The sequence below is a fragment of the Microtus oregoni genome, unplaced genomic scaffold (assembly GCF_018167655.1).
Source record: "Microtus oregoni isolate MIOR12 unplaced genomic scaffold, Mior012 000006F_ref0000085, whole genome shotgun sequence".
NCBI classification, from domain to species: Eukaryota; Metazoa; Chordata; class Mammalia; order Rodentia; family Cricetidae; genus Microtus; species Microtus oregoni.
The window spans coordinates 6,653,545-6,673,394 of NW_024543065.1; the positions used below are offsets into that span (position 1 = coordinate 6,653,545).

The 19,850-nt window shown below is 41.4% G+C and overlaps 1 protein-coding gene across 2 annotated transcripts in view; it reads right to left on the reverse strand.

Annotated features, from left to right (window-relative positions):
• Enpp1 (ectonucleotide pyrophosphatase/phosphodiesterase 1) overlaps nucleotides 1-19,850 on the reverse strand; it is a 62,184-nt gene that overhangs the window by 30,303 nt on the left and 12,031 nt on the right. Inside the window, exons 2-6 of one of the 2 annotated variants that reach the window (XM_041654730.1) lie at nucleotides 5,854-5,902; nucleotides 4,810-4,882; nucleotides 3,453-3,569; nucleotides 2,110-2,235; nucleotides 494-554 (exon numbers count right to left, since the gene is read on the reverse strand). In XM_041654730.1, coding sequence (XP_041510664.1) covers nucleotides 494-554; nucleotides 2,110-2,235; nucleotide 3,453 — 188 coding nt within the window. In that variant the 5' untranslated portion in view covers nucleotides 3,454-3,569; nucleotides 4,810-4,882; nucleotides 5,854-5,902. The remainder of the gene's footprint in view (nucleotides 1-493; nucleotides 555-2,109; nucleotides 2,236-3,452; nucleotides 3,570-4,809; nucleotides 4,883-5,853; nucleotides 5,903-19,850) is intronic. The other variant, XM_041654729.1, reaches the window with a different exon arrangement.

The window sequence follows — 19,850 nt, forward strand, 5'->3', positions numbered from 1 at the left end:
ATATAGGTTTAATGTGTTTTAAAGTTTAGAAGGCATTATTTTGTACTGGCAAAAAATGTATTTCTTAACATAAATAGTTCAAAAAGAACACAGATGAATTATAAAACTCATGGAACTTCCTCTCATAGATGTGTTATTTATTCAAAAATGTATGCAATTTTAAAATAACATTAAAAGAACTGTGATTTGCTACAAGTTCAACATGAAAATCCCCACAAAAAAGCCAAGATTTTTGCATCGAAAGCTTCCAAACACTACACCACTAGCAGTCAAGGATGACAGATGATGTATTCCTGGTCTGTTTCTTTCTACCAGCTTCCAGAGTCAGGGTCAAACCACAGTCCTCTGCAGAACTATTAGCAAATACAAGGTCTGGGGAAAGCTAATGTTTTATCAGCCAATGATTTATTGCTATTTTAATCTTAACTTAGAAAGAAAACAAGGCCCTTCTAAAAAAGGGAAAATATGTGTATGTCTCAGAACATGATCTTACTCTGCTGGACACTGTGGCGTATCGATGTTTTCACATGCTTCTTCTACCCAACTTTTCTTCTCTGGAACATTTTCAAAAAAAAGAAAATAAAAAATTAGTGAGCACACTTGATAATGGCAGGAACAAAATGTTTATCAGACACAGCAACATAGAATCCCCAAAGCAAAACAAACAGACATCATGAGGCATGGGCAGTAGAGAAATAGCATGAATACAGAGTGTTATTCTGTTTCCAAATAACAGTTCTCACCAGGGAGAAACCAAAATGCATAACCTGAAGATTAAAATATACTACTCATCCCTCTGGTCTCCAAATATTCTGCACCCATGGATCCAACCAACTGCAGGTTAAAAATATCTTTGAATTGCATCTGAATTGAACATTAATAGTTTATTTCCTAAGCAGTGCCATATATACCAACTGTTTATATAGCACTTGCATTTGATTGGCACTGTATGTAATTAGACAGCATTTGAGGTATGGGTGATGATATGTACAGATTCTGTGAAAATGCTAAGTTGTTTAATATCAAAGGACTTAGTATCAGAGGACTGGAGCATGCTCATGGGTTCTTCAACTTGTTTCCATTAGATACAGGGACAACTAAGTCATTTTTGTGAGAACTGAGATTTTTTTTTCTTTTCTAAGTGTTAATATTTTCAGGCAGAATTTATAACCTGTCCCAGCCACGCTACAAAATTGGGACTTTGGTGTCTTAGTTCCCTTATATTTAGAGTCAGGTTCAAGAAACCTTATAATTCTTGAACAAAACATTATTCAAGATATTTGGACGCTGTGTGAAAACGTATTTCTGTGATTGGTGTAATAAAAAGCGGAAAGGCCAATATCTAGGCAGGAGGTATAGGTGGGACTTCTGGAGACAGAGAGGACTCTGGGAAGAGGAAGGCGGAGTCACCAGCCAGACATAGAGAAAAGAGAATGAGCAGTATGGAGACATGAGGTAATAAGCCACACAACAGAATGTAGATTAAAATAAATGGGTTAATGTTTTAAAAGCTAGTGGGACAAGCCTAAGCTAAGACCATGCTTTCATAATTAAGAATAAGTCTCCATGTCATTATTTGGGAGCTGGTGGTACAGAGAAAGACTCATTACAAAACATTATAGTACTGTCAGCATCCTTCAAAGTAATTTTCAATGTCTAAAGCCATTCCACCCTAAATGCACGTGATCTCATCAAATCAATTTTGCACCAGACTCTGCTCCCTTATTACAAGGAAACCTGGGACATAAAGGTCAGCCAGATCTGGAAGAGGATCCTTAAACAAGTACAGTATTAAGTATGAAGGTACGATCTAAACAGCATGCAGAGGGTGGCAGGAATAAAAAGTAAAATGGCTGCAGGTAAAAAACAAGTCAACCATGTATAGACAGTAACTCTCATTAAACCAGATGACAAATTACACATTCTTAATCCCTGTATACATTTGAACGATTCTGGAATAATAACTTTTACAAGTCCTTTTCAGCAAATATACCTGGCCCATCAATACAACTGATACTGTACTGGAAAGAAGTACAGTGCCAATCAAAAGCCCCCGTAAGACCCTGGAAGACGCCAGGCTCCCGGACAGCCCGCATGGGGAAGCCTGACCTTTGCACACAGAGCTGTAGTTGATGCAGCAGTCATTCTGAGCCTCGCAGTCGTCTGAACAAGAGCACACGAACCTGGACAATCTCTTCTCACCGCACCTGAATTTGTTGCAAGTCCATATGTGCACTAGAAACCAACACCAAAGGAATAGATACACTTGCAGTTCAAATTCAACACATCCATAGAATTATCACCAATCATCAGGACAGGAGGCTGAGGGCCAAGGACATAGTTCATAACTAAGTCCCAAGATTCGGCCTCCGCTTAGCCACTCTGAACTAACACTGGCAAACATGCAGGCAGCCACCATTATTATTTCACTAGAAACCCTAGATTTCATCATTATTGCACAAATATAAGAAAACCTTGCCTGGCCCCAGTAGTGATTGTCAGAGTTCTCAAAGTTTAATCTAAAACCATGCATGGCAATAAACAGCTATAATCTAACCAGTACTCCCCACAGAAGGTGAATGCCAAGTTGGAGGTCACCCAGGGCTATAGAGTATAGAGCAAATCTCCATGTCATTATTTGGGAGCTGGTGTTACAGAGAAAGACTCATTACAAAGCATTATAGTACTGTTGGCATCCTTCAAAGTAATTTTCAACGTCTACAGCCATTCAATACGTGTGTGTGTATGTGTGTGTGTGTGTGTGTGTGTGTGTAATTTGATCTCTTTCTTATCTCAATTTTTCCTGCTTTGATGGTTTTATTTTAATATGGCCAGTGAATAGCCAAGATTTCTTTCTTTAATAGGCCCCTAATGAAAATATTCATATATTTTGAAGTATTTTTAAGGACTTAGTTTAAATGTAAATTGAGCCACAAAGGCTGTAGCATCAATGAAAAACAGACACAATTTTGTTAACCATAAAACATAAAACAAAGATGAATTAAATGAAGACTTCCCCTTAAGTGTTGAAATGGAAAGTCTGCAATAGAAAATATGTAATTAAAAATCAGAAAAACAAAACAAAACAAAAAACCATGAAGCTGGGCGTGGGGGAGCATGACTTTGAGCACTGTACTCAAGAAGAAAAGGTAGTTGGATCTCTGTGAGTTCACATGCAGCCTGGTTTACATAACAAGCTCCAGGTCAACCAGGACTACATAGTAAGATCTTATCTCAAAAAATACATGATGGATGGATGGGTGGATTGAGGGAGGGAGGGGGAGAGAGAGAGAAAAAGAGAGAGAGATAGACAGACAGACAGATAAAATTTATGTCTAGAAAAGAAAAAGAACACTGAGTTAGTCAAATAACAGACCTGGAAGATGCTTAGCTCTCCTGTGGTCTTTCCCTAGTGCCTGTGACCCTCCCTTTCCCCGCCTTGCCCTACTCACTTGGGTCCACACAGGTTTCCTGGTAATCCAGACAGCAGTTCCCAAGGCTGACGCAGGCGCTGTCACAGCGACAGTTGCTGAACGTCCTCTCATAGCAGCGGCCTTTGCAGCTTTTCACTGAAAATTATGTGTAAGTTAGAGGCTGCCAATCACAGAATTCCAAAGCATGCACCGGCTAAGGCACCCCTGAGTCAAGACGCCCCCATGGAGAGTAACTCATTTCTGTCGCTTGGAAACCAGGCAATTTTACAAAGAGAAACAATGAGTCCTGGAGTGAGGAGGGAGCTTTCCTGGCACTGTCATAAAAGGAGGGGCCAGCACAGTAACAGCTGTTACTTCATAGGCATCTGGCAACTGCTAAAACAGAACCCACTATCTCGAGCGTAGATTAAAATTGCTATTGTTTTTTTTTTCAATTTCTTTGATGTGAAGTGGAATGACTTCATTTCATGCAAGGCTACATAGGTGAACATGGAAGCCTCGGTTTTCCCTTGTATTAAGCATGTGTATATTTGCTCTAGCTAGACCGGTAAGATTGGCATATTTCAAACAATCACTAAACATTTGAGAAGAGTAATATTATTATAACATGGTAGTTGAACAGGACACAAAAGAAACCATGTGGGGGTATAGAAGGAGACACTACAGAATCAAAAGAATGACCACTGAAGTTGCCTGTGGTTCTCTCTGTCTACATGGGGATTTTTTGATGCTAATCTTGACACCAGGAAACACAACTAAAGTGGATGATTTCATTTCTACTTTGAAACTAGCAATGGCAGAAACATATAAAATCTTCTGAGATTCTGGTCACCTAGGGATGCTAACTGGTCTCCTAGTAACCTCCAGAGTTGCTTTAGCAATCAACTCCTTGGGGCTTGGGGCACGTGATCCCAGTCATTCCTTGGAAAGCTAGAGAAAGAAGACCACAGGCACTGTATGGAAGCCTCTGCTCAGGTCTTTGCAGTTTTGGTGTTTTGGTGGTGTTGTTTTGGAGGGGGTGGTTGCTTTGGTCACAGACCTTAATATACATTTTAATATAAAATGTTTTAACCAAAAAACTTTTTAAGGCTAAAATAAGATAGGACTTCAGGAAAAATGGTTAAACCAACATCAAATCTACCATCAAATTCTCAATATCTGTATAATAGTATACACAGGACACGGAGATGACAGCTGTCTAAATCACAGTGTAATGCTGGAATACACAAACACGTGTATACACACATGCACGTATACACTCAGATGTAAGTGTACACACAGAGAGATATACAAAGATGTGTGTGCACGCACACACAGACACACACACACAAGCACCCGGCATACAGACATACCATACCCTCACAGTATTAATTACCTTCTTTAGAACAGCTTGGTTTCAATCCAAATATACAACCAAGAATTGTTGTTAGCACACATACTGACAAAACCTGTAAGGAGAGAAAAAACTATCAGATCCTTTCCAAATCCTTCCATTTCCCCATAATTTCATTCTTTTTAGTGATTCTGACTTTGCTAGTGCAGGTATTTCCAGAGGTGGCAGCTGGTCACAGAGACGGGTTCATTTTCTGAACATTTCAAACCATACAGTAGTGGTTTTTGTACTATTCTGAGAGAGAAAAAAATATCTGTGATAAACTTACTTAAATGCCAGCAAATTTCTAAATCATCCAAAATTAATGAAACAAGAAAAACACTTGGCTAATACAAAGGGAGAAAACAATGTGAACCTTAATGAAAAAAATTTATTAAGAGACTCAACTTCTATTGATGTCTAGGAATATCCTAAGCCTCTTTTACCCATTAACTCACAAACTTAAGCCTAACACATCACCCTGAAATGCACCGTGCATGCCATGGGGAAGATCACGGAAGAGAGGATGCCTTATTCTGGACTTGAACACTGCCAGGAGCTGGTTGTATACGCTGAGGTGGTGGCTTAAGAGCTCTAAGCACCTGTGTATTCATCTATGAAACTAGAGAGCTGGACTACCCCAATCTCTCAGAACCCTTCCAGTGTTAACATCTCACTTTCTTTCCCCGCCCACCCATGATTATTGTCTTTAACATTTAAAACTAAGTAGATAGAGCTTGCAGGTCAGTGGAAAACTTTTGAGAGTCAGAAGGAAAAAGAGAAAAATAATACACAAAACAATCCTTTTGTTAGTTAGTTAATGGATTGGTTGGTTAGTTAGTTAATTTGCAGGTTGGCGTTTTCTTCAAAGCACCCTGGAATGTCATCTCACAGGCATTTCAGTAAAACATTCACCGAGGAAGGACTGTGTGCAAAAGTGCTCTGTACCATAAGGAAGAATAAGAGCTACCTCTGGGAGCTTGCATGTGTGGAGGAGAAGGTGAAGACATCAGTACAAATGGCTCACCTTTCGGAGGTTCTACGAACCTTAGGCAACGTTCTGCAGTCGTTTACTGAAGGCGAAAGGGTGGGGTGGCTGGAATGAGAGGGATCAGAGGAGGTTCATGGGGAAAGCCTTTGGTGGGGCTGAGAAATGATATGATCCTGATAATCAATGTTGAAGGAAAGGAAGAGAGTTAGAGCAGGGAAATGTCCAGAAAGACAGCATCAGGCAGAACTCCAAGGGAGGAAGGCATAATCAAAGTGCTAGATGAAGGACTAGAAGCATGTTTGAACCAGAACAAAACCCACCACAGCAAATCCAAAAGGCGACAGACCCTCAATGGAGGTGCACACAGGGATGTAGTGTTGCTGGATGGGAGCCAAGATAAAAGAGGGAATGAAGAATGAGGCAGGACAGTGAGTGTAAGTTCTCTACCGCCTCACGTTTTCAAGTTTACCGAGTAATGCCATGAGCCAGTCTCTATACAAAATACTGAACATTCATGAAGGGGAACACACCAAATGAAGGGGAATATGAATAAAGTAATCCCACACTAGTTCTGAATAGGGTATGATAAGGGGTTCTCTATTTAATGGGGGCTCACAAATCGCAATAGGGAGCAGCATTTGGGTGTAAAAGCAGGGGGCAGAGGGGAGTGAGAGGAAAGAGCAGCGGGTGGGTCTGCACCTTTTTAGTACCCCAAACCACACCCAATCTGGTCCAGCCTCTCAAAGGCCATTGGCTGAAGGAGGTTCGAGTGACTACAAACATTTAAGAGGAAGTACACAGGGACTGAAAGAAGAGAGCAGTCTATCTTACTGCAAAGAAAAAGGCAAAGGCATGGTTTGAAACGCAGCAGCACTAAAGCCGGAGTTTTAAAAACCAAAATATGCCTAAGTATACACACAGTAGTCTTCCTACATGTGTGCCTTCACTTTCCAATTTGAGTTATCCGCAGTCGTTCAGCATCAGAAAATAGTAAGCAGAAAATGGCAGAAATAACGACTCCTCATTTGTAAACTGCACACCGTTCTGAGTAATTATGGAATGTGTCACTGTGCTCTCTCATCCCGGACATGCATCATCTTTGCATGTCCCTATGAAGAATGCGCTACCTGTCAGCTGGAAGAGCAGTCATGGCCTTTCAGGCTCCCTGGCATAGTACTGTAGCACTAGCATTCAAGGAACCCTTGACAGCAGCCTCACACAGTGTCCCTACAGCTCTATGGTTCATCTCACTGCATCTCACCACAGGAAAGAGGAGTAGACTACAAGTAGGTATTTTGAGAGAGATCACATAACTTTTATGACATTATATTGTTATGACTGTGTTATTTTATCCGTTTTGATGTAAGTAAGTGTCTACTTTTTAAATTAGACTTTAAGCCGGGCGATGGTGGCACACGCCTTTAATCCCAGCACTCGGGAGGCAGAGGCAGGCAGATCTCTGTGAGGTCGAGACCAGCTTGGTCTACAGAGCTAGTACCAGGACAGGCTCCAAAGCCACAGAGAAACCCTGTCTCGAAAAACCAAAAAAAAAAAAAAAAGACTAAAAAAAATTGAAATTAGACTTTAATAGGTAGATAGATCAAGGAAAGATAAGTATACACACACAGACATGCAAGAGAAAGCAACCAGGACTACCCTCAGGTTCAGATATCCACTGGGGTCTTGTATATATTTTGTACAAAGGGAAACTATCAGCATGCCCATAAAGATGGGAAATTACCAGATGATGATATGAATGGCAAGTAACTAAGGACAAATGGATACAATGAAGTATCAGAAATGGGAACTAATAGAATTCTCTGGGACCCCTAACGGGCATAGAAATTCAACAGGAAGGCAATTACATATATCTATTCAAAACATCAAAACTTCTTTCACTATGAACTATGCATATAAATAGAGGTGAAGCCAGTAGAAGTAATCTCTGTTTCACACTGCAGTTTCAAAACTGAAACAATAGGAAATTGAAGTTTGTTTTGTAGGATCTGTTTAGAACAGTTTGAACAGTACCTATGGACGTATTTTCCTCTCACATATGGCATAACTTAAAATACAAAATACTGGTCTTTTCTTTGCTGTGAAGGGTCTTTTTTTTTTTTTTTTTGGAAGTTCAGGTTGCCGTCCTATTGCAACCTTTGCACTCTGAGGTTACTGTCGCTTTCCCATTCTTATTGCCACAGACACTCTCCTCGCAGGCATCCACAAAGCAGCCTCTCAATGCGTCTGGATTCCTGTCTTCATCCACTAAACCGTGCTAATGGCAATACTCCCATAGGATGCCGTGTCTTCCAAAACTCCACTCACAATTTGTTTGAATTGCAACTCCAGCATTACCACTTTTCTGCTCGTTTGGGCATTTCACTTTCGCTCTCTTGTCCGTCAGTTGCCTCTTCAGTTATCCACTGTTATAGAATGTGGTGGAGGCATAGCCCTGGTCTGCAGGGTAGCAGGATGAATACACGTTGCTGTCTGTGCATGAACGGCCTGAGAGATGCCTGTCAACCAAGCACTGACAGACTCTGAAATCCACAATAGGACCGGCTACTGGTGATATGTACCTGCTAGTTACACAGCAATTTATGCACTGCTGAGCTAGCTACAAAGTTTGTATCTCATGCAATTACTCATGGTTTATATACCTAAAATTAGAACCTTGTTATTGAGAAGCTGCTGTTATTTAATTAAGCAGTGGCAAGTGAGATTGTACTTCTCGGAGAACCAGGAAAAGCAGCCTCACCTACACACAGTGACATACAGGCAACAATTATCTAAGCGCAGTTACTTCAAAACTGTTTGAACTCAACAAATAAAACACAGAAACTGGCTTTTAAAAGTCATGTTATTTTTTTTTTCTCTACTCTGGAGCATCTTGAGGAATTAAGTCTCAGAAACAGGCATGGCAGAAGTCTGAGCAAAATAAACAAAGGGAAAATACTCGCACATGCACAAGAGCCTGAACTACAGAAAGGTGGAGGCAGTTCAATTCTTGATCAAGCAAGGAGCACCATTGGGAGTGAGGAAGTCCCAGCAAGACTCTGCTGTCATGGAAGGACCACACCATGGGAAGGGTGGCAGCAAAGGCAGAGATGATGAAGACAAAGTCATCATGGACGAAAAGGCAGAGCCCCGCAGGCTCTGGCAACCCAGCTCGACCTATCTGTCTTGCAAATGGACGTAAATGGCATGAGAATCTAGAAAGGGGGTGGGAAGCCTGAATGAAGGCTTGGCACAGCCTGGGAATGAGAAAAGAGGAATCAACAAAGCAGAAAAGCAGACTAGGGAGTTAAAGTGTGGGCGGAATGGCTAAATAGGATCAAGTAGACATGGGTATTTGTGTGGGAGAAATGGAAGGGAAAGAACAGGATGGAAAGAGTTGATAGTGAGCAAGCATTTAAATTGTGCCCTTTAACCATGTAAGGGGGGACCGTGGTACATGCAGCTCCCTGTCTTCTTGTTAATTAACAGAAGGCATGCGCTTCTGTTTTCATAATTACTTCTTCACTGGAAAAAATAAGTTGCATGTATTTATATTTTATAACAATATAACATGTAGCACAGAATCAAAGCATAAATATAACAACAACAACAACAACAAATCCTTCATGTATCCTTATTGCCGCAAAGAATGATAGGAAGGGAGGGAGGGAGGAAAGGAGGGAGGGAAAAGGAGGGAGGGAGGAAAGAAGGAAGGAAGGAAGAAATTTGCAGCATCTATTACTCTATTATACATACCTAGTTGAAATAATTTTACTAGTTAACTTCCCTGGGACATTCCCTGTAAATTCTGACTCAGTTTGGTTTTCCTTCACAAAGTAGTTTAATGTGATGTCAAAGTTCACCAAGCATTATTTTGAATATTTTTATTACGTGTATGAAATCTATCACCTGCATGTATGCATGTGCACCACATGCATGTCTGGTGCCCACAGAAGCCAGAAGAGAATACCAGACCCCCAGAACTGGAGTTTCAGATGGTTGTGAGGCACCATGTGGGTGTTGAGAACTAAAGCCAAGTCCTCTGAAAGAGAAACGTGAATTCTAACAATTCAGCAACCTCTTTCAACCCCTTACCAAGATTTATTTAACTCTGAAACAATTCAGACACTTTTGTTGTTTTGATTGGTTGGTTTGGTTTGGTTTGGTTTAGTTCGATTCGGTTTGGTTTGGTATGGTTTTTTGAGACAGGGTTTCTCTGTGTAACAATGCTGGCTGTCCTGGAACTAGCTCCTGTAGACCAGGCTGGCCTGGAACTCACAGAATTCCTCCTGCCTCCGACTCCTCTCTGCTGGGATTAAAGGCGTGTGCCACCACCACCAGGCAAATTGAGACACTTTTATAGTTTGATATTTTCTTGAGAATTATAGAAAAAAAACAGTATTATCCTGGAAAGCTGAGGCACATGAAGCAAAAGCACCGTTGTTGAAATGCTTTGCCTCTGTGTTAGAATATTTATTTTTTTTTAGTTTCCTTCTTGTTTGGTCTGGGTCTTTAACTAAATCATGTCGTTTTTCCTTGACATTAAGTGAGACAAAAAGATATGGACATTTTCCAAACCTCGTTTTTCTCACAGATTTCTTCACACTATCATTAATTTTACATTACATTTATCTATTATTTAGTGGTGTGTCATAGGTGCATGCATGTGCGCATGTGTGCACCAGGGGATCAGCCCTCAGCTTCCACATTTGGGTCCTGAGGCCCGACCTCGCGTCATTAAGCTAGGCAGCAAGGACCTGTGCCCACTGTGCCATCTTGCCAGCTCCACATCAGGGTTATTTAATTTGGGGTACCCTTGCTTTATCGAGTATTCACCGAAATGTGAATGCCCCCTTGTATGCATTCCCTGCACTCATAGCCAGAGAGGCCATAAAAGCAACTCTGACCCTATGAAGAAACAAAATGTGGGATTGTGGAAATGAAAATAAACGAAGGCAACAGAATTTGACAAGAGCTACAGGAGAAAAATGTAAAAGATGCTGAGATACTGGCAGCAATTGGGAGAGTCCAAAAGGAGAGATGACAAAAGGCTACGCAAAGATGCTTGCAGGGAAAAAGTCATTTCCTTCTCTGTCAGTAAACAAATGCTCAACTGTCTGCTGTGTGTGATGAAATTAGGTCTAGAGGAGAAGCACAAAAACTAAACAAACAGAAGACATTGTACTGAAATCCTTAATCTCAGGGCATAAGGCCTATGAAAACATCTCTGGAATAAGTCTTACATTAATGAGAAAAACATGAATTTGCAAGAAGCAACCTGGCAGTGAACCAATAAAATCACAGTACATGCTAGGGTGCTTTCGGCAGCCCCATGCAGGTAAAGCAGGGAAGAAGGAATCTGAAAAAATAACCACAATAACAGCTGTCATTTCTATGGCACATCCTACTTCTAGAGTTTTATATTAAGTCACTTAATCCTCACAAGAGCATTCGCAAAGCAATTATAATGATTACGCCAGTTTAAGGAAACTGAACTACAGAGAAGCGAATAATTTTCCAAGGATCATGGAGTTCATTGCAAAAGTGGCAAGACCAAAACCCAGGAAGGAGTGGGGCAGGCACAGGGGTTATGAAAGAGACCTAGAATGTGGAGAGATCTTGAAGCCTTTAACGATAGAAGTAGCATAGATGGACTATTCTAGAAGCTTCTAGAAAAACCTTTTGTTGACAGGCTATGGTATGAGTCCACACGGTAAACTAGATCTTGACTTGGCTGCTTCCTTTGGAAGCGAGCTGCTCTTTGCTCCTCTGAACCAGAGTCTCCTCTTAGGTTACAGCAGCCCAGACCACAGACATGAGTTAGTTTATTTACCTGTCTCTGACTGACTGTGAGCTTCAGGCTGCTATAGACGCATTTATTTATTTCTGTACTTTCCACATCTAACAAGGCGCCTTGCATATATTAGTCCTTCAACAAATAAACCTTGAGTCAAAAACTGGCAAGCAGCAATTGAACTGAAACATAATTTTGGGAAAGAAGCAGAAATCCCCCATTTTTTTTCTTCATTTGACTTCATGACCCTGTTGGTCCATTTGTTAATTGTCTTTATGCCTGATTTTTATAAAGAATACCAACAATAAATACAAATAAAAGAATTCAGGAAACAGCCTACTGCTGTATTTAGAATTCCAATGTGATAATTGAAAAAAAAAATGCTGATATTTTAAGAAGATGAATTAAGAGACCGCATTGACAACCAGACCTCTAACTTTTGGCCAAGCTGCATTCTTTTCGGAGAGAGAAACTAAGAAATGGAACAAAACAAACCACAACTCTGTGAGAACTCAGGCCTCAGAGGCATGTTAGTTTTCTGGGGACTTTCTCCACTGTGGAAAGCAAGCAGACTGAAGTAAACCCAACTTCTATGGGACATACAAAGACAGACTCTAACTTAACATTCTGTTGAAGAGCGACTACTACGTACTGTGAAGTCCAAAGCATATATACGTTCTAATCTCCTTCTGAAGTCCCCAAGTCTAGCAAGGCAGGTGTTGAGGGGCATTTGACTTACATATTGATGCCCCCAACTACCGTGGTAAAGGTACTCAGGTTATTGGAAATGGGTGAAGAGGATGCACACCTGAACAGGCACACCTCGCAGGCACACCTCACACCTGGCAGGCATCCCCATCCAACACCGACCCTGAAAAGCACATATTTGCCCAGCAACAGGGGCAGCAGCTGCAGAGCTGATTTGCTTAATCAGCACTCCCCAAGTCCTTCCTGAGTAACGCATGGTGTTAGCAATAGACCAGGGACCAAAATCAATTAAAGCACAAAAGAATTCTCAAGCAGAAATACTTTAAATTGTTCTTGAAACTTTTCTAAAGAGGAAAGAAAAATAGTAGTGAATATCTTTAACTTTGCTGAGACAACACCTCACAAGTGCAGATGGGGAAACAAGGCCTGGAAGACAATGGAAACCTGACAACAGAAAATCCAGGGTACATCGGACTGACCAAACACAGCCCAGAGATGGCTGGACTAGCCTCTCAGGCAGAAGAGCCTACCAGATCCCTCTATAAACTAAAATGAAGAATCAAAGGAGGTTTTTGGTATTTTGAATACTTAAGTCAACACCTACTCCATTATGTCTCTGCTTTTTGAGGAACTATTGTGGTAAATAATCCCTTAGAGAAAGGATTCAAAGTTTCCTCTCGGAAACCAGAGGAATGGCAAATTAAAATTTTAAAAGGGTTTGAGAAGAACGGGTTAAAATAAAATATCAAATGTAAAGCCTGGTCTAAACAAAATAAAGACATAACACAAATTAAATTATATGGCAATTCTGCAAATTACAGCCAACCTCAGTTAACACAGCTCAGATTGGTGAGCCACCACAACGGGCACTGGTAACTTCAAACCTGCAACCTGAACTAAAACATGAACTATATTTAGGATATGATAATCCTGAGCAAGGTTCACCCTCTGGCATCCTTCCCCTGGTAAAATAAATGCAGGGCTATCTATGAATCTACAACTTAATCTCTTACATCTTGTAAAGAAGATTCTTTGAACATGGGTCACTGGAATAAACTATGAGGCCTCAAGCACCAGCCCTGGCATGGAAGAGAAAGGTCAGGAACTCACCTTTGCCATGTCCTTCCAATGTGAGACCTATCGGGGAGATCTGCAGAGAACCGAATTATCTAGGGTAGTGCTCTCCTCTCGTGCTCACTCATGCGTGTTTAATTGGTACCAAGCATCCTCCAAGAAAAGAATAAATGGTATCTACAGTTTCTGCCACAGCGAACAAAGAACTCCTCCAGTAGCTCACAGTGTGCTCCTACAGGCCATTTCTCTCTGAAGTTAAAGGCCAAAGAAGAAATGCCCATCTGATAGCGTAAAGTAATGGCTCTGCTCGTGTTTGATGTCAACCTCCCACCATGACTTGTATGCCTTCGCTGAAGCTCCAGGCACAAGCTTCACAACGGCATGTCAGAGGCAAACAACCCCTCAAAAGCAAAGTAGGACTAATGTTCAAAGGGCTAGAAGTCACGCCACGGCTGTAGCCTCCCACAGGAGAACTCCAGCTTAAACCCACAAGGAGTGGTTGTCCAGGAATGATCATTAAATATCATCCGGTGTGTTTGTTCTTGCTCTGATTGTTTGATTGCCTTTTGTCTCCAAATAGATCATTTATTTGTGCTTCTGAAAAAAGGGTAATCCACTTACAAAAGAGAGACAGAGAGAGAGAGGTCTGGGGCTGGCAAAATGGCTCAGCAGGTAAAGGCACCGAGCTTGGTGATCTAAATTCAATTCTCAGGACCCACATAGTAGATGGAGAGCAATGACTCTCACAAGGTCTGCTCTGACTTCCACGCACAAGCTGCAGCATGATAGTGTGCCCTACACACAAATAAATAAATAAATGTAGCATGTTTCAACACAGTGATCTTGAAAAGAAGTGCCCAGTAGAAGGAATGCCCTAGAAACACCAAATGGTAGATGAGAAAAACACGTAAAGGAAGAAAACGAGAGGCTAAAGAGATGGCTCGGTTACTAAAGTGCCTGGCCTGGACCTAAGTTCACAGAGAAATCATGTGACCCACTCTAGATACCACCCCTTCATTCCTACCCTGAAGGGAGGGCTGCACTCAAAGAGGCCGGAAGTTCTGTTACCCGCAAGCCTTGCTGGGTGTCTGCATTCAGTAGATAGCAGTAGATGGTCCCACACGGGCAGCTCATAACTGCCTGTAACTTCAGCTCCAGGAGATCCAACACCTTTCTCTGACCTCCACAGGAACTGCATGTACATGCTAACATGCATAAACATTAAAAATAAAGGTAAACATTTCATAGTTTCCGAAGATATAAGATGAAATTGCTAGAATGAAAGATGGCCAAAGAGCTTTAAATTGGGGTGGCGGGGCCATATACAGCTTTACGAGCATGACAGCAAAACCCAGAAATGGAAAGCAATCATTTTCATTTGAAGTCAAAATGTGGACCAGTGAAATGGCTTGGTGGGAAAGGAGTTTGCCTCCAAGCCTGAGAAATTCAGTTTGCCGCCTCAGACACACATGGTAGAAGGAGAACCGACTCCCGGAAATTGTCCCCCATCCCATATACATATGCAAATACAGAGACACAACTTTTTAAAGTTAAAAACTATATATCAATGAGATTTACAAGTGCCAAAAAGATTTGTATCATAATTGTCAGCAAAGATAAGCCTAACAGGCGTTTTCATACTGTCTTCACAAATGCTTAAATTCCTTCAAGAATCATTTAATTGAATCAAAATTCAAAATGGGACACCTTTTACCCCTGTGATTTCAGTCCTGTTAATTTCCTCATAGAACCACTAAGATAAACACATAAAGATATGCACATAAAGACATTTATTGGAGCATTGTGATAACAATAAAAACCTGCCAACAATGGAATATGTGTGATATTAAGTGTATTTATTTCCTTACTTATTTCCACCTTTGTTCATTATTCCTGCCTTACAAGATCTTAGAAACTAAAATGTCTCTTCCCCAGAGCAGGTCACTGAAACACTAATCTTTCTGTTTGGTAATTAGCCATAAAGAAATCATATGACCTACCCTTGCCTGATAGTAGACAATAAGACACTCCTTCATTCCTACCCCGGAGGAGGGAAATTTCATTCCTACCAAGAAGGAAGGACCTACAAGATGTGCACGCCTTGCTGGGTGTCCACATTCAGTGTAGGTGCTTCCCTTTCTGTCAGAGTTCAACATAGCTATCCATACTTCAGTCATACATGAAGTGAAGTCTCCACTAAAAACATCTCTAAAAATTAGGAAAAAAAAAAAAAAAGGTCAGGGAGCTTGAGCTTCCAGACAGCTGAACATGAAGAGGTTTCTCTTGAGAGAGGCACAGAGTGCATGGACTCCTCACCCCCTCCTCACACACCTTTCGTCACATGTCTCTCTTCATACACATCCTTTTGCCATATTCTTTATAACAACCGTAACTGTATTTTTTGAGATATGTGATCCCTAGAAGCAAATCATTGGAAGACCAGGAGATTGGGAGTGGCTTAACTCACAGCCAGAGTTACAGGGTGAAAACAACTGGAGGCTTACAACAAGCAGGCAAACTGGAAGGGGAGGTAACTTTGGAGACTGAGGCCCCCATGCTGTGAATCTGATGCTATCTCCAGGTAGACAAAGTTAGAGGTACTGAGAATGAGAGGAAGCTCAGCTGGACATCTGCAACTGCAGAAGGCCTGGCATGCTTGCAAGACCAGAGATGTCCTCAGCTTTCACAGCTGTGGACCCACAGAAGCTTTCTGTGTTGATTGTTGTGGTGTGAGAACAGAGGGGAAAGATGCCTGTTTTCATCCAATGTAAGTGGGAATAAAGACATGAAGTTAAATTCTCATGATGTGAAATACCAGCTAACCATTTTGAATTATGGTTACATGCCATTAAAGTTCCCCCACCACACACACCAAGGGTGGTGACATATGCCTTCAATCCTAGCACTCCATTCAGTAAGCAGAAACAGGCAGCTCTCTGTGAGTTCAAGTCCAGCCGCATCTACAAAGTGAGTTCCAGGGCAGCCAATGATACACAGAGAAACCCTGTCTCCAAAAACCAAAAAGAAAGAAAGAAAGGAAGAAAGGAAGAAAGGAAGGGAGGGAAGGAGGGAGGGAGGGAGGGAGGAAGGAAGGGAGGGAGGAAAGGAGGGAGAAAGGGAGGGAGGGAGGGAGGAAAGAAACAAGCAAGCAAGAAAGCCTCCATTCTCCATGTAAATTCTTCCACAGAATAAAGCAGTTCCTCTCCTAACAGCAACCGCACTCGGAGACTCTAACACTTAAAGAAAGGAAAGAGGATACACCCAGTAAACCCCTAGGTCCACTATATCTGGACACTGTAACATTGGTTTTATCTGACTGCTGCAGCAGAGACCAGAAATGCATCTGCCCAGGGAACCCTTTTCTGGATCTCCCCCACCCACCAAACATGGTGGAAGAATTTGGAGTATGCAGAGCTGTTTACCACACGCTGAAAAGAGATAGATGCACAGTGCTGGCTAGTTTTATGTTAACTTGACACAAGTCCTCTGAGAAGAAAGAACCTCAGTTGAGAAAATGCCTCCATACGACTGGACTGAAGGCAAGCCCGTAGAGCAGTGTCTTAGGTTAGCGAGTGTTGGGGTAGGTGATGCCATCCCTAAGCTCCTGGTCCTCGGTCCTCTAAGAAAGCAAGCCAGGAAGCAGCATTCCTCTGTGGCCTCTGCATCAGCTCCTGCCTCCAGGATCCTGCCCAGTTTCAGTTCCTGCTTTGGCTTCCCTCAGTGGACTGTGATTCAAGATATGTAAATCAAGTAAATCCTTTCTTCTCTGAGTTGCCTTTGGTTGTGGTGTTCCGTCACAGCAATAGTCACCCTGACTAAGAGAGAGAAAGAAAAGAGACAGAGAGAGAATAAAAGATACCCAAATAATTCATAAAGACATTCCATCATCAACGAAATACGGCCAGGTATGGTGGCAAACCCTTGTCAACCCAGCACAGTAACATAGCACTTCCTGCCAAGGGAATAATACAGGAAGAGACAACAGCAATAACAACCAAAAAGGACTTCAGCCAGGCGATCAAGTTAGTATCATCAATGATAAGTCACATTAAAAACACGCTCCTCTATATAATGTGTGGAACAGCGCTTTCCCCCTTCAGCGTGCCTCCCAAAACTGTGTCATCTACGTCTAAGCATAAGGAAAATAACAGACAAATCGTAAATGAACGACATTCCACAGAACATGACAACCCTCTCCAAACTGTCAAAGCCATCAAAAGCAAGGAAAGCCTGAGATGTTGAGTTAGGAGGAACTGGGGCAGGGCTACTCAGTGCAGTGCGTCATTCCTGGATGGAGTCCTAGAAGAACGGAGACAAGAGACGAGAATTCTGGCAACTGGCACTTCATTTAATACAAGCTTGTCTCTGTCAGTCACAGGAAAGGGCGTGGGATCTCTTCGTATCAGCGTTACAACTTTTCTGTTGATCTAAAACGGTTATAAAGTAGGCTATTTATTAGGAAATGGAAAAATAGGCAAAACTTATACTCTACTACAAAATTCCCTTTTTGCTGAAAACCTTTGATCTATTTTAGTTTTTTTTAAAATGTATTTATACTCTACTGTAGTTATAGAGAGCTAACTGAGAAACGACTCTATATGCAGTTTTATCTTTTGGCATGTACTAGGACTTTGTAATCATTTTCCTTATTAATACATATATTAAAATATCTATATACTTTAATCTACAGGTTGGAACATGAAAATAGATAAACAATCTATGGTATTGTTATGTAATAAAAAACAAGATGAAGGTTTGAATATTTATTTAATATATGATCTGTGTATGGACATTATTTTCACATCTATTTCCTAACTGGACACTCTGGCCAGCACTGGACACTCCAGTCAAACCCTTCAAGGGTGAAGGCATTCTACCCCAGCTGTTGGGTGTGGTCTCCTACAGGGATTTCCTTGGCGGAGGAAAGTCACATGGTCATACTCTCTTCCTGAGGCAGCTGATCCAAAGTGTTTGAATCACTCCAAAGGGTTACCTTAATTTAGGACAGCATATGGCATAGCAAAGTCTCCACTGAATATGGCGTTGCTGGCCCTCCATAGAACATCACATCACAGTTCACCTTCATCCTCTGCACAGTCCTGTGCCCTCCATGGAGCATCACACAGTTCACCTCCATCCTCTGCACGACCCTATGTACTTACTTTCCTTTCCAGGGTTCTGACCCTGAGAGCAAACCCTGACAAACTCAAGCACACTGCTCTAGACCTCTGAGTCTGTCTCCAGTTCAGTTTCCCAAGAATATCAAGGCCATAACACGGCTTCTTCCTGCACTGGGGTCTCAGAGAAATGACCTTGCCTGATCCCATTACTCAGCCTCCTGGACTCAAGCCAGAATAAGTCATTGGAAAATATTGGCAGGAGACTGGAGGAAGGTGAGAAGAGGAAAAAATACGGTGTTGTAGGCTGCAGTAGCGGTGACGAGAGGCACACGAGACCCTACCCCTCTCTGCTTCTGTTTACTGACAACCAAAAGATTCATGAAGAGGAGTCATCACTATCTCCAATGTGTGCCCGCCAAGTTCCAGTGACAGTTCCAGACCCACGGTCACACAGACCCTCTGGTTCAACTCGGTATTCACAAGATAAGAGGCCATGAATGTGAGAAAGAGATTTGTAAGGAGAAGTGTGGGTTGATTAGTGGAGATGGGAGGGAGGTAAAAGGGGGCAGAAAGAACAACCAGAATGCATTATATACATGGATGAAACTGCCAAAAGACAAATTTAATTAATAATTTAAAAGACTTAATAGAAACAAAGTCAAATGAATTTCAGTTATATTTTTCTCTTTACTGGAAACAGCATAAAAGGGAAATCAAGCAGCCTTTAACCTTGAAAAAGGCCCAGGAGTTGTTCCATCGCAACTACACTGGCAACTTGAAGACAGAATTTAGAAGCAGGTAATGGATATGTGGGTTTATAATTAGGAAGGGACAACAGTTTTCCATCCATAACAACGTTTAACATGTTGATTATGACTTTAGTCAATTTAATTATACACATTCATGTCGGTAAAGGATCTCAAACTTGCATTTATAAGAGCATTTATGCTTAACCCTTCAATTTGTTTTGTTCCTTTAGTAAATGCTCTTTAACAAGAGCTCTGTGCTTTGATGATGATGATGATGACTTGAAAAACTATAAAAGGTTTTAAATAAATGAATTTTGGAGCTGTAGCTCAGTGGACAGGGTGTTTGCTGAATGTGTACAAGGCCCTAGGTTTGATTTCCACATTATACAAACAAACAAAACCATTATGACATCACTCATTGTCCAATAGAAAATTTTAAGATGACAGAAATGTCCTATATATCTGTAAGTTTCAAGGCTGCATGAACATGTTAGAACTGCATGTTGGAACTCTGGCTCGGATAATGATATTCTATTGTATTTAATGTTAATTCATTAGAATGTTAAATAATTGCACATATCCTGTGGGAGAAAAAAAGTTACAAAGTGATC